This window comes from Nanorana parkeri, unplaced genomic scaffold (assembly GCF_000935625.1).
Source record: "Nanorana parkeri isolate BGI_ZX_2015 unplaced genomic scaffold, ASM93562v1 scaffold180, whole genome shotgun sequence".
NCBI classification, from domain to species: domain Eukaryota; kingdom Metazoa; phylum Chordata; class Amphibia; order Anura; family Dicroglossidae; genus Nanorana; species Nanorana parkeri.
Window position 1 is genome coordinate 316312 of NW_017306448.1, and position 11881 is coordinate 328192.

Below are 11881 nucleotides of genomic sequence, written 5' to 3' on the forward strand. Positions count from 1 at the left end.
CAGGTCAATAAACCAATTGTTTGGCAAAACACAATGGATATCAAGCATTCAGAATGCTCTGATGTTATGCAGACACCATATCTACATGTCGTATCTTTTAAATCGATTAAATGTTTCAGATATTTGGTCGGGGTGCCAAACCTCACGACACATATACCTGGAACTGTATTCAGAACTGCTAGTGAATGCGTGGCTTTAAAAGAGACCCTGTCACTTTGCCCAATCAAGGCCTTTTAGGAACACACTCATTGTACCCTTAATAGGCAAACTGACAGTGTAAGAAACTGCAAGTAAAAGATTTATTTTAACACAGCTTCATTTCCTGTGCTTTCTTGAACTCTCCGGGCTAGTTCACACCAAGCGCGGAGCAGGTGCAATGCAAAGCAGTTACAGAATGGAACAAAACTGCGTCCAATGTATTCCAATGGTATTTTGGGCTCTAGTTCACACCAGAGCGTTCAGTTCCAGAGCATGTAAAAAAAAAAAAAAAACTCCAGCATGCCCTATTTTTCCTGCTCTGGAATGCATGCAAACACATTTAAGGAAAATACAAGTGGTTCTCTTGTACCCTGCCTCCTCTAGGTGAGAGGTTTATTCTCCTCTATGCACTTATAAAGAAAACAAAATATTAAAAGTGACACTAAACTCAGGAGTTCAATCTTAAAAATGCATTCAAGTACCCTAAGTATTAACAATTACCAAAACTAGACCTTATTTGTGTGTCACTCGGCTGTAGATCCTCAAATCATCTCTGAATTGGTGCCGACACTGTCCTTCCTTCTGGAGGGTGGCTACTTTTGTTCCCCATGGTCCCCGTGTGTGTTGTGAAGTAGTCACCGCCCCAAGCTCACTCCTGTGATGGACTACAATCTCACTACAAAAACTAAACGTGAGATTATAGTCCTTCACGGGAGTGAGCTTGGAGAGGTGGCTACTTCACAACACACACAGGGACCATGGGGAACAAAAGTAGCCCCCCTCCAGAAGGAAGGACAGTGTCACCACCAATTCAGAGATGATTTGAGGATCTACAGCCGAGTGACACACAAATAAGTTCCAGTATTGTAAAAGGTTAGATTTAACTCCTGAGTTTAGTGTCACTTTAAACTTCAGCACATAGTTACATAACAGTATAATAACAAGGTCTACAAGTAGTGTGAAGCCCTTAGTAAATAAGAGACTTTACCATCAAATGTAAATGGCAGTTGTGAACTCGCCTCTGCAGCTTCCTTCTCCTTGGTTTTGCCTTTTATATTTTTAGGTTTTACTTCCTCTTCTCCATCCTCCTCAGCACTCTCTGCATTAGATTCCAAGTCGGAGTAATTGTCTGAAGCGTCACTGCCTTCATCATCCTCCTCTTCACTACCATCTTCCTCCTCTTCACTACCATCAGTTGCATTTTCACCGGCTTCATCACCCTCCTCCCCAACATCACTTCCCTCATCCTCTTCAACAGGCTCTTCCTCCTTATTTCCATCTGTGCCTGCATTTTTTTCATCCTCTGAATTTGGTATATTCATCTTTCCATCCTACAAATTGGAAAAAAAAAAAGAAAAGAAAAAGAAACTGTCCATAAAAAATGAAGACAGTTACTACACCTCATTCTATCCAAACCAATCCGGCACAATGGGACAAATGTATGAAAACTAGAATACAGTGGTAATGTTGTCTGCATCAACCAAAGTATCAGAATAAAACAGAGCTGCTAGCAGGTATCTGGAGCTGCCTACACTTTCTCGCAGCTGCTTTTATTGCCGACAGCACACTCATGCAAGTTTTAAACAAGAAAAGCTCAAACTTTCCACTTCCTCACATTCCAACTGGGCCATCACTATGATGGGCTGCCTCATCGGTCAAAAGTAATGTGTGGTAGGGAGAAGGGCACCACAAATTCTGTCGTAACAACAGGGTGCGCGAGATTCGCTGCTTAAGGACCCAGTCACACCATATCCAGTGTGTTCCGGCACGAATCGTGGCCGGAACACACAGTATCGCAGCAATCAAGGCGGGCTGCGTTCTTGGGTGGGAGGGGGATTGGTGGTGCCATTCAGGTCAAAATAGTGCATGCAGCATTTTTTCCAATCGCACTGCACTGGAACGGGCATTCCTGTACCTCGCGTTCCAGTCTGGGCAGTCGCACTGCGGGCAGTGTTGTGTGTGTGTGTGTGTGTGTCTGCGGTGCCATTGACATGATTGTCACCACCACGCCCCCCCCCCTCTACAATGCGGCCCGTCTTGATTACTGCGATCCAGTGCGTTCTGGCCACGGTGTGACTGGGCCCTTAGAGCAGCCAGCTTCACATGTGCAGGAAGTAAAGCTGCTTCAGCCATACACAGTTGCCTTTAGGTTTTAAGTGACAACTAAACTGTAGCAGCTTTAGAAACTTTATAATGCTGTTTTTAATGCACCCTAACACTGCAAGGGTTAACTGCTCATTTTGGTCTAGGAACTCAAATAAAGAATATACTCACCTGATCCTCCAAGGACCATGTAAGTAAGATTTTCTTTATTTCAGCTCCTAGACCAAAACAAGCAGTTAACCCTTGCAGTGCGGGGGGGGTAGCCTATATGTCAGGCTCTGAAGAAGTTTCAGCTAAAGAGATGTTACAGTGAAACAGCTCCAGCAGTGCCCTGTCCTTAGAACACCTATAATGCGCTTTGATTCCTTTGCCACGGGTGCAAACAATGCTTTCATAAAAACAGTAAAGAAAAACACCACTAAAACATGACTTTATACATTTTAAACATAACAGAGAAAGTTTCCCGTCTGCATAAAGGCAGCTGAGCAAGGTTTTTACGCCATTGGTAGTGATGAGCCTGGGCTTGGGGTGAACCCAGTTTGTCTTAGTTCGCTCAAAACTGTGACTGCCACCCCTTCCTCTAGGTCCAACCAGTTGCAGAGAGGCACATTCTCTGCCCCACAGCTATATGTCACAAAGGGGAGGGGAATGGCCCTGCCACAACCGACAGCACTGATTAGGTTGGCGATCACAGTGTTGAGCGAGCTTGGGCGAACTCAGGCGACATAGTATCACAATGAGCCCAGGCTAGTCTCTAGTCATTAGAAGGAGGTTCTCGGCACAGATCCCCCATAAGCTGTTCCATGGCAACAAATATAAAATTAGTATAGAGACATACTCTTTATATATCCCTAATTCTCACTACATAGGCTATGCATACAATAATTAAAACTTACCTTATAAGAAAGCATGAGACGATCATCGTTATCCAATACGAATCCATCCATTAGATCATCTGCAGAGATGTGTTTGGCCTTCTTTTTGGACTTGCCATCCTCCCCTCGCATTCGGCGTAGCCTCTCAGCCTGTTAAAAGTATACACCGGTCAAAACCCAACAATTTGCATTCAAAGTCAATCAGCTGACCTAGCTACTAACTGGCTATCATTTTCACCCTAAAATTTGCATCTGGTGGTCTTTATAACTAAGCCCTCAGTATGCACAACTTCTGAAGTGACTTGAAACTAAGGTTGTCGAAATACTGGCAGTTGTGTTCTTCAGCTGATGCTCCGACACTTCTCTGAGCTCACAGCAGCCTCACTTAGACTAAAGCATGAGATAAAAAGTTCAACAATAGAGAAAAGGGAACAGGCAGGAGGAAAAGAAGTCATGTGGACTCTCTTTTTATAATAACATACCCATTAGAAAAAATAAGCTTCTATCATCATTTAGAAGTACAAACCATGAACGTACAGGTGAGCAGGAGCACCACAGTTACCATACCTCTAGTTTCTGTAGTCTCTCCTGTTCTTCCTTTGCAATCTCCTCTTCCGATTTCATTCTGTCTGAGGGCTGAGCCTTCATTTCAAATCCAAGTTCTCGAACAATCTTGTCATAGTCATCAGGCTAATGAAGAAATATGATGAGAATGTGAAATCAAAAAGCCAATACACACAATCATTAAAGTGACATTAAAGGATCATTTTTTTTCCCTCCCCCAATGTTAAGTAAAACAAACACTTACCTTAAATGATGCCTCTTAATCCGATCTTCCTCTTCTTTTCTGTCCTTTTCAGCCTCCTCTCCAGCGCTGCTGCGGGTCTCGGATCCAGCGCTGACTCCTCTGTCCTTGCTGGCACTTCCTGTCCCACGGTGTCAGCATGCGGGTGCACGCGTCCATAGACTTACCTTGCGTCTCTCCTCGTCTACCGGCCGAAAATCCGAACTGCGCATGCGCCCGCCCCAAGATGCTTTGTGGCCACCCGAGCAGTTTTGCATTCTCGGACGGAAGCGCGCGGTGAAGACAGGGGTACATTTAAACCGCTTTTAAAGCGTTTTCTTTTTTTTTTGCATATATCTACTGCTTGCTAGCAGTAGATATATCCAAAAAAACGGAGGGTTTAGAAACCCTTTCAATAAACAGAACAAAATGTGACTAAGCAAGAGGGTATAACAAAAAAACGGCATTACAATTCCATATAACTAAGTGACGAGGAAGCATGGAGGCGGCTTCCTGGCCAATCAGGAAGCCGGGCAGTCTGTAATGACTCGCTGCCCGGCTTCCTGATACCGGAAGTATGGGCTAGGCATCTGAGCATTTGGGCGAGTACGAGCACTTACCCAAATACTCGGTATCGGTAACTATGCTAGTATCAGTATCGATTCATCCCTAATAAGATCTGTACATTTAGTGCCTTAAATAAACTCCTGGTTATAGTTGGGAACAAAAACAACATAATAAAAGGACCAAATGCAGAGTGATCTTTGTACATGTGTAGCTACATCCCTCCCGACCATTAAAAAGCCATTGCAGTACCATCTTGGACACCACAGCTCACCTTTGGTTTTTCAATTTCAGGCTTCCTCTCAGATTTAGGAGTCCTGTGAGCGAGCAATGTCTGTATATTTTTCCAGTCACTGTCTAGTTTTTCCGTCAGTTCCAGGGCCTTCTCTCTCTGACTTTGCCTCTCTCTCTGTTAAAAAAAAAAAAAAAAAAGAAGAATATAAAGAACAAATATCACAAAAGTAAAAACATCAAATTGCTTAATTTTGGGTGGAGTGAGGCAGTGTTTGATTCACTCCCTTATATCTATACTGATGTCTGCAACCTTTGCAGGGTGATGGTCTCCAAAGCCAATCGTCTCCAAACCTGGCAAGGCCCGAGATACTTGTTTCACCTGCCTGCCAAATGTTCATATATTACTATAGTGAATTCACACCAGAGGGCGCATGATAAACTATGCTTGTCCATATACCCTCTACCGTATTCTCAAAGAGAATATAAGGATACCCCATTCGGGTCACTTTCTGTCCTACTGGAACCCTAGAGCAGGACTTGAAAATAGGGATCTTCTCTCAAACAGGAACATGGGCAGCAAGAAAAACTTGATTGAGGTTCTAACCCTTCTCTGCTTCCTGCTGAATGGTGCAAAGCACAATCCCTGGGGGGCCCTGCCAGCACCACCCAGTTTGACAAAAGTCGATTTTTCAATTGTCTTTGGTCAAAGGAGCCATATGTAAATCTGTCAGCTGCACAGTGACTACAGCCAATCAGTGTGGGAATGAAGGAGAAAAATCTTAAAGTGTATGCCAGTTTTACCCTAAGCTGAAACAAATAGACTTTGCTTAGTGATTAGAACAATTTTTTTTCGTTTCAAAGTTTTTATTAAATTTTTGAACAGCATATAGGGTACAAGACACGTTAATCGGTATTGGAATGCATATACAGCGGAGAAACATGGAGACGGAGGTCCTTGTCAGGTGGTGCAAACTTGTGGGCTTATGGTCACCAGGTTCCTCGGGACAAGGTTGTGTCAAGAGGGCTGAGGACTACCCAGATAAGGGAATCCATAAAGTTGTAGTCCAAGGGGTGAGAAAGAGGGGGGGGGAGAAGAGAAGGAGGGGACTGGGTTCATCTGGAGCGAGCGTTTTTTGTCTTGGGAGCCTAAAGGGCTGAGAGACTTGCTGAGGCCAGGGAGGGGTGGGCATAGTCTATCCATGGTTGCCAAAAGTTAGTGAAAGATTTGTTGGCGTCCGTGAGGATGCTAGTCAGCTTCTCGTTTAAACAGAAAAAAAAAAGGGTACAAATCGCTTTTTCCATGCCGAAGCAATAGTTTGTTTAGCCGCCAGCAGGACGTGGTGGCTAGACGGTGTTGGCTTTTTGTAAGGAGCGGAGATTTAAGGTGTAGTAAGGCCAGCCAAGGGTCCTTGCGGAGCTGTACTCAGAACAATCTGTGTAGCATACGGAAGACTCTTGACCAAAATCTGGTAAGCATAGGGCAGGACCACCACGTATGGAGGACATCACCTAGTGATGTGCAGCCCCTAAAGCAGGATGATGAGTGTGAGGGGTGGAGATGGGCCAATCTAGACGGCACCAGGTACCAAAGTGTGAGGGATTTAAAGGCCGTTTCCATGGAGGAGATATTGATTGAGCAGGTGGCCATGGAGGACGATATTTGCTGCCATTTTTCCGGTGGTTGTGATGTTATGAGGTCTCTCTCCCATTTCCCTATGTAGGAGTGTCTGTTAGGGGAGGTCAAAGTGTTGAGTTGGGAGTAGATCAGCAAGACCAATTTGGGACTGAGTGGGTTGCGTTTACAGGTATGTTCAAATACCGTTATGCCTGCCCGAGGTGACGATTGTGCAAGCGTTAATGTAGCCCAATGCCGAATTTGAAGGTACCTGAAATATTCAGAGGGCGGGGCTCCCTTCCTGTCCCTAAAATATTCCCATCGACGGACCAATCCGCCGTCTAGCAGGACATAGAGGTATGTCAGCCCTTTGGAAGACCACCATGTGAATGCCAGGGGGGAATCTAGTCCTGGGGGGAATAGAGGGTTTCCTAGTATGGTTTAGTAAAGGGAGGTGTGGGGACTGTAAGTTACTGGAGTATCTAGTGGAGTCCCATAGGGAGGTGTGGGTCAAAATGGGGCTCATAGAGGGAGGGCATTGATTGGGGGGTAACCAGGGCAGGGAGCGCAATTAATATGGGCTACATTGTGTTGCTTCCATGTCAACCCAAAGCGGATCACAGGGGGACTGGAAAAAGCTGACTATTGAGGCGATGTGTGTCGGTAGATATTTGTGGAAGTTGGGGAGGCCTAGGCCTCCCTCACGTTTGTGGGTATGCAAAATGAATCTGGACACTCTGGGGCGTCTTGTACACCAAACAAAGGACACAACTGGGCCTGGAACAGCTTGAGTGCCTTGCGGGGTATAGGAATGGGCAAGGTGCGAAGAGGTACAGCCATTTTTGGAAGGATGGTCATTTTGACCGCGTTAATTTTGCACATCCAGGAGAGGTTGTGTCGTGTTCAGGAGGTCCTTAAGAGTTTTGAAGAGTGGAGGGTAGTTAGCAGCGTATAAAGTATCATAGGTGTGGGAAATGTTTACTCCCAGATATTTTAAGTGGGAAGCGTGCCATTTAAAATGGAAGTTATGACTGAGGGAAGTAACTTGTTGTGGTGTCAGGGAGGTGTCAGGGAGATGTTGAGTGCGCAGGATTTATCGGCATTGACAGTTAGATTAGAGACCTGGGCAAAGGATTGTAAGATCGAGAGTAGATTGGGAAGGGAGACTATGGGTTGGGATAGGGTGAGCAATATGTCGTCAGCGAACATATGGAGTTTATAATCGGTTTGTCCTTTGACAACAACATGTATATTGGGGCTAATTCGAATTAGGTGGGCTAAGGGTTCAATGTCCAGGACAAAAAGGAGGGGCGAGAGGGGGCATCCCTGGTGTGTACCACCCAAGATGGGAAAAAGCGGGTGATAGGTAGCTAAGGTAGAGAACTGAAGCCGTTGGGGCGCTGTATAAGGCTTTGATCCAAAGAAGGAAGTCGTTTGGGAAACCCCATTTACAGAGGACAAAGAAAAGATAGTCCCAGGATATGGAATCGAATGCTTTTTGGAGGTCTAATGAGAGTAGCATACCGGGAGTGTTAGTACAGTGCATGTTGTGTATGAGGTGTATATTTTCCAGGTATTGTCTGAGGCCTGCCTATAAGGAACAAACCCCACTTGGTCTCGGTGTATTAGGTCCGGCAGGATTGAATTCATGCGGGTGGCCAGCATCTTAGCTAGTAATTTGACGTCGATGTTCAGTAGTGAAATGGGTCTGTAGTTGTGCGGGTCGAGGGCATCTGTCTCAGGTTTCGGGATCATAACTATGTGGGCCAGTAAGGAGGACGGGTGGAGGGTGTTATTGGTCTTTAGAGAATAAAAAATGACTGTTAGGTGGGGGGCTAAAGTGTTTGAATACTTTTTGTAGTACAGAGCCGAAAACCCATCTGGGCCGGGTGTCTTAGAGGTTTTGAGGGACTTGATGGCCATAAAGGACCTCAGGAGAAATGTCTTGGGCCATAAGGGTGCTCATGCTCTCCGTGAGCGAGGGCAAGTCTACCCCAGCAAATAGTGATTCGGCCTGGTGGGTTTGGAATGTGGAGTGATTGCCGTATAATGTAGAAAGAAGAGCAGTAAAGCGATTGAGGATGGTGGATATGTTCGCCGTAGTGTTACCATTGGGGAGGCGGAGTCTGACCGGGTCCCTGGCTCTCGGTTTAGATTTTAGCATGTTGGCCATTAGGGGGCCCGGTTTGTTAGCGCACGCGTAAAACGTGCGTCTGGTCCAGCGGAGCTGTTTTTCCACTGAGTCGTTTAAGAGGAGATTCAGTTCCAGTCAAACTGAGAATCTTTTTTCGCACGGGAATTGAAGGGGCCATGTTCCAGTCAAACTCAAGCCTCTCCAATGTCGAGGAGAGGTTAGACACCCTTTTGTTTCGTTCCCTCTTTTGTCGGGAGGCCAGACTGATAAGTTCGCCTCGCAGAGTCACTTTGTGGGCTTCCCAGATAGAAATTGGGGAAGTGACTGATAGTGCATTTTCCGCAAAAAAGCGGGAGAGGCACAATTGGACGTGTTGAGCCGAGTCGACAAAAGAGAGAAGGGAATCACTCAGTCTCCAATTAAATTGGTGGGAGGCAGAGAATAGGGATTTACATATGAGAGACACTGGGGAGTGATCTGACCAGGAGGCGTCAATGATGGATGGGAGAAAACTTGGTTGTATGAAGATATGGTCTATGCGGGAGGAGCTGACGTGGGGGTGGGAATAAAACGTATGGCCTCTAGTGGTCGGGTGGAGGTCCCTCCAGGCATCAATGAGGTTACAGTCTTGCAAGAAAGTACAGAAGAGGGGAGATAGAGCGGGAGTGGACCAGGGGGGAGGGCATTGGGTGTGTATGGACCCGACTTATCAAGTTTAGGGTCAAGGACCAGGTTGGAGTCTCCGGCCACTATTAGGGTGCCCTTTCTGTGTTTATCAGCTAGTGCTAGTAGGTGGGAGAAAAATTGAGTTTGGTGGGTATTGGGCGCATATCACGTGAGCAGTGTTACCTCCACATCAAAGATCGTGCCCCTAACAACAAGTACCTTCCCGTGGGGTCCGCTATTTCATGGGCGCACACAAATGGAGTGTTTCTGTGGAAGGCAACGAGGACTCCTCTTTTTTTCCTGTTGAACTGGGCTTGAAAGATCTGTGGAAGTTTTTGTGGGTGTGAAGACGTGGACAATTTTATTTCCTGTAAGCACAGTATGTTGGCCTGGTGTGATGAAAAGTAGTTGAAAGCAAGTCTGCGCTTACGGGGAGAGTTGAGCCCCTGCACATTGTGTGAAATAATTTTGAGGGGTCGACTAGTCATTGTTGTGGTGGTGCGGGAAGATCGAGCATATTGACGGCACCTATAAGGCTATTTGAGCGACAGGGGATCTTCCAGGCAAAGCCTCCATGGCTAGGGCTGCCACGGATGGGTAGTGAGGAGCGGCGTGGGGCCCACGGGATGGCATGTAGAGCCTATATGTCAGTGAGGCAAAAGACAGTGCAAAAAATAATCAGAAAAACAATAAACAGTGCCAACCGTGATAGGGGCAAACAAATTCGGCATGGTAAACATGGAGAATATGCAAAACAGCAGACCGGTATCAGGCTCCGGACAGTGCGCCCTATGGCAGTCCGCGCCCACCCGCCACACAAGTGGGCATCATAGCAGGTGGATAATCTAAGACGGGTTGGGGCCGGGTCCTCGATGTTATTAGGCTGGGCCTGAACTCCAGCAGTCAGAATAGTAACGTGAAAAACCCTTGTGGAATTACCGCAAAAGTCAACTATGACCTTGAATAACACCAAGGCAGTTCTCTAGAGGTATTACCTCAAAACCGTGGGTGGGGATCAGCATAACTTACGGACCACAGGAAACGTGTTCCGGACGGGTGCAACCCGAATCGCGGTCGGGAGGGTCCCAAAAACAGGGGGGGGAGGGGACCGCCTGTCCGACCAGTCGGTTAAGTAGGGCAGTGTAGCCATGGGTGGCTCGTTCACAGGCCTCCAGCTGCGGGGGTCAGTCACCTTCGTCCAGGCGAGGCCGGGATTGTGAGTGCAGTTTTCCAGGCGCGTCTCGGGTGTTGCGGGGTCTGCGTTCCCACAGGGGGGCTAGGCGTCTGTCCTTCGGGGGAGAGGAGATTGACGGGGGGGCACTTCGGAGGTCGTCGGGGACGACAGTTGTAGTTGTTCCAGGAGGGGCCCTGCTTCCTCAGGGGAGAAGGAGTATGACCTGCCTTTGTGGGTGAATGTAGCCTTCAACGGAAACCCCCATTTATAGTTGATGGCATGGCGCTGCAGAGTGGTGAGGAAAGGGCCTCAAAGCTTTTCGCTTCAGGAGGGTCTGTGGCGCCAGGTCTGCGTATATCAGGTACTCAAAGTCCTGGAAGCGCAAGGTGCATTGTTTCTATGCGGCCTGTGCAACAGCTTCCTTCGTTTTATAGAAGATGGGTTTGAGTATGATGTCGCGGGGTGGGGGGTCCATTAACCCTCTTTGGGCCCAGGGCGCAATGTACCCGATCCAGTTCGAGGCGTTCTAGTGGGTAGCCCGGGTGTGGTTCCTGGAACAACTCAGGCCGCGGTTTTGAGGAGCACAGCGTCTTCTGCTGGGACCGGGCCGGCGGTTGGTTTCTGCCCATGGCGGTGCCAGGGGGTCAGGCGGTAAGGTGGGGTATAGGTAGGACAGGAGACGACCGGTGTTAATAGCGATCTCACGCCCCGGGTGGTGCGGAGCCGTTTTAGCAGACATCCATGCTAATAGGCTGCTCACTAGCGCCCCTAGAACAATTTTTTAATTCATAGAACATCTTTCATATTGCCTACCTAGCAAAAACAATTTCCGTTATAAGTAACATGATAAAGGGCTAGATCCGAAGTTTTGATGTTGTCCATGATGGGGGACAATCTCTCTTTACTTCCTTTCTCAGCAACACATCAGGATCTAAGGAGAAAAGCCAACGCTGTAGCTGTAACTGCTTAAAAAGTGTTAGCTAGAACTGGGCTTTGTTTGTCGCTTAAAGTCCATTTCAAACCACATGGCCAACTAATCTACCCTGCTCCCACGGTGACAACACTGTTGTGTAATTGCACTGCAGAATGAACAGCGTTGTCACCCTGTTAAAGGAAAAGCGGAAAATAACAAATCAACAGGTAATAAAACTATAGAACAGTGGGATCTCGGAAATACAAAAGCTGCTGCGTTAATGCTAGCGACACACAGCATCATATATCTTTTTTTTTTATTCTGCCCATAGTGTGCTGAATATCTGTATCCCCCGCTGGGAGCTGTGGTTCCTCCTGGAGGCCCTGACAGAAAGAATCGCAGTGCACAGTAGGGGATAAGCTGTCTGATGCATCATACCGTAGTTCTAGATCTTCAAAAAAGCAAAGATTTAATAAAATGTTCATTCGAAAGACAAGCGTAAAAAAACAGTGTCTTCTACACTTCCTTTCCCTTGTGGCAACAAGACCACTATAAGAAATAAAGTACTCCACCCCCCCCCCCCTTTTGCTTTAAAATGACCACACCATTGCACACTTGGAG

At 46.9% G+C, this 11881-nt stretch overlaps 1 protein-coding gene across 1 annotated transcript in view; it reads right to left on the reverse strand.

Annotated features, from left to right (window-relative positions):
• Positions 1-11881, reverse strand: part of NOP14 (NOP14 nucleolar protein) — a 34979-nt gene that overhangs the window by 14140 nt on the left and 8958 nt on the right. Inside the window, exons 5-8 of the mRNA XM_018554988.1 lie at positions 4799-4933; positions 3744-3866; positions 3198-3326; positions 1187-1529 (exon numbers count right to left, since the gene is read on the reverse strand). Of these exons, the coding sequence (XP_018410490.1) occupies positions 1187-1529; positions 3198-3326; positions 3744-3866; positions 4799-4933 (730 nt within the window). The remainder of the gene's footprint in view (positions 1-1186; positions 1530-3197; positions 3327-3743; positions 3867-4798; positions 4934-11881) is intronic.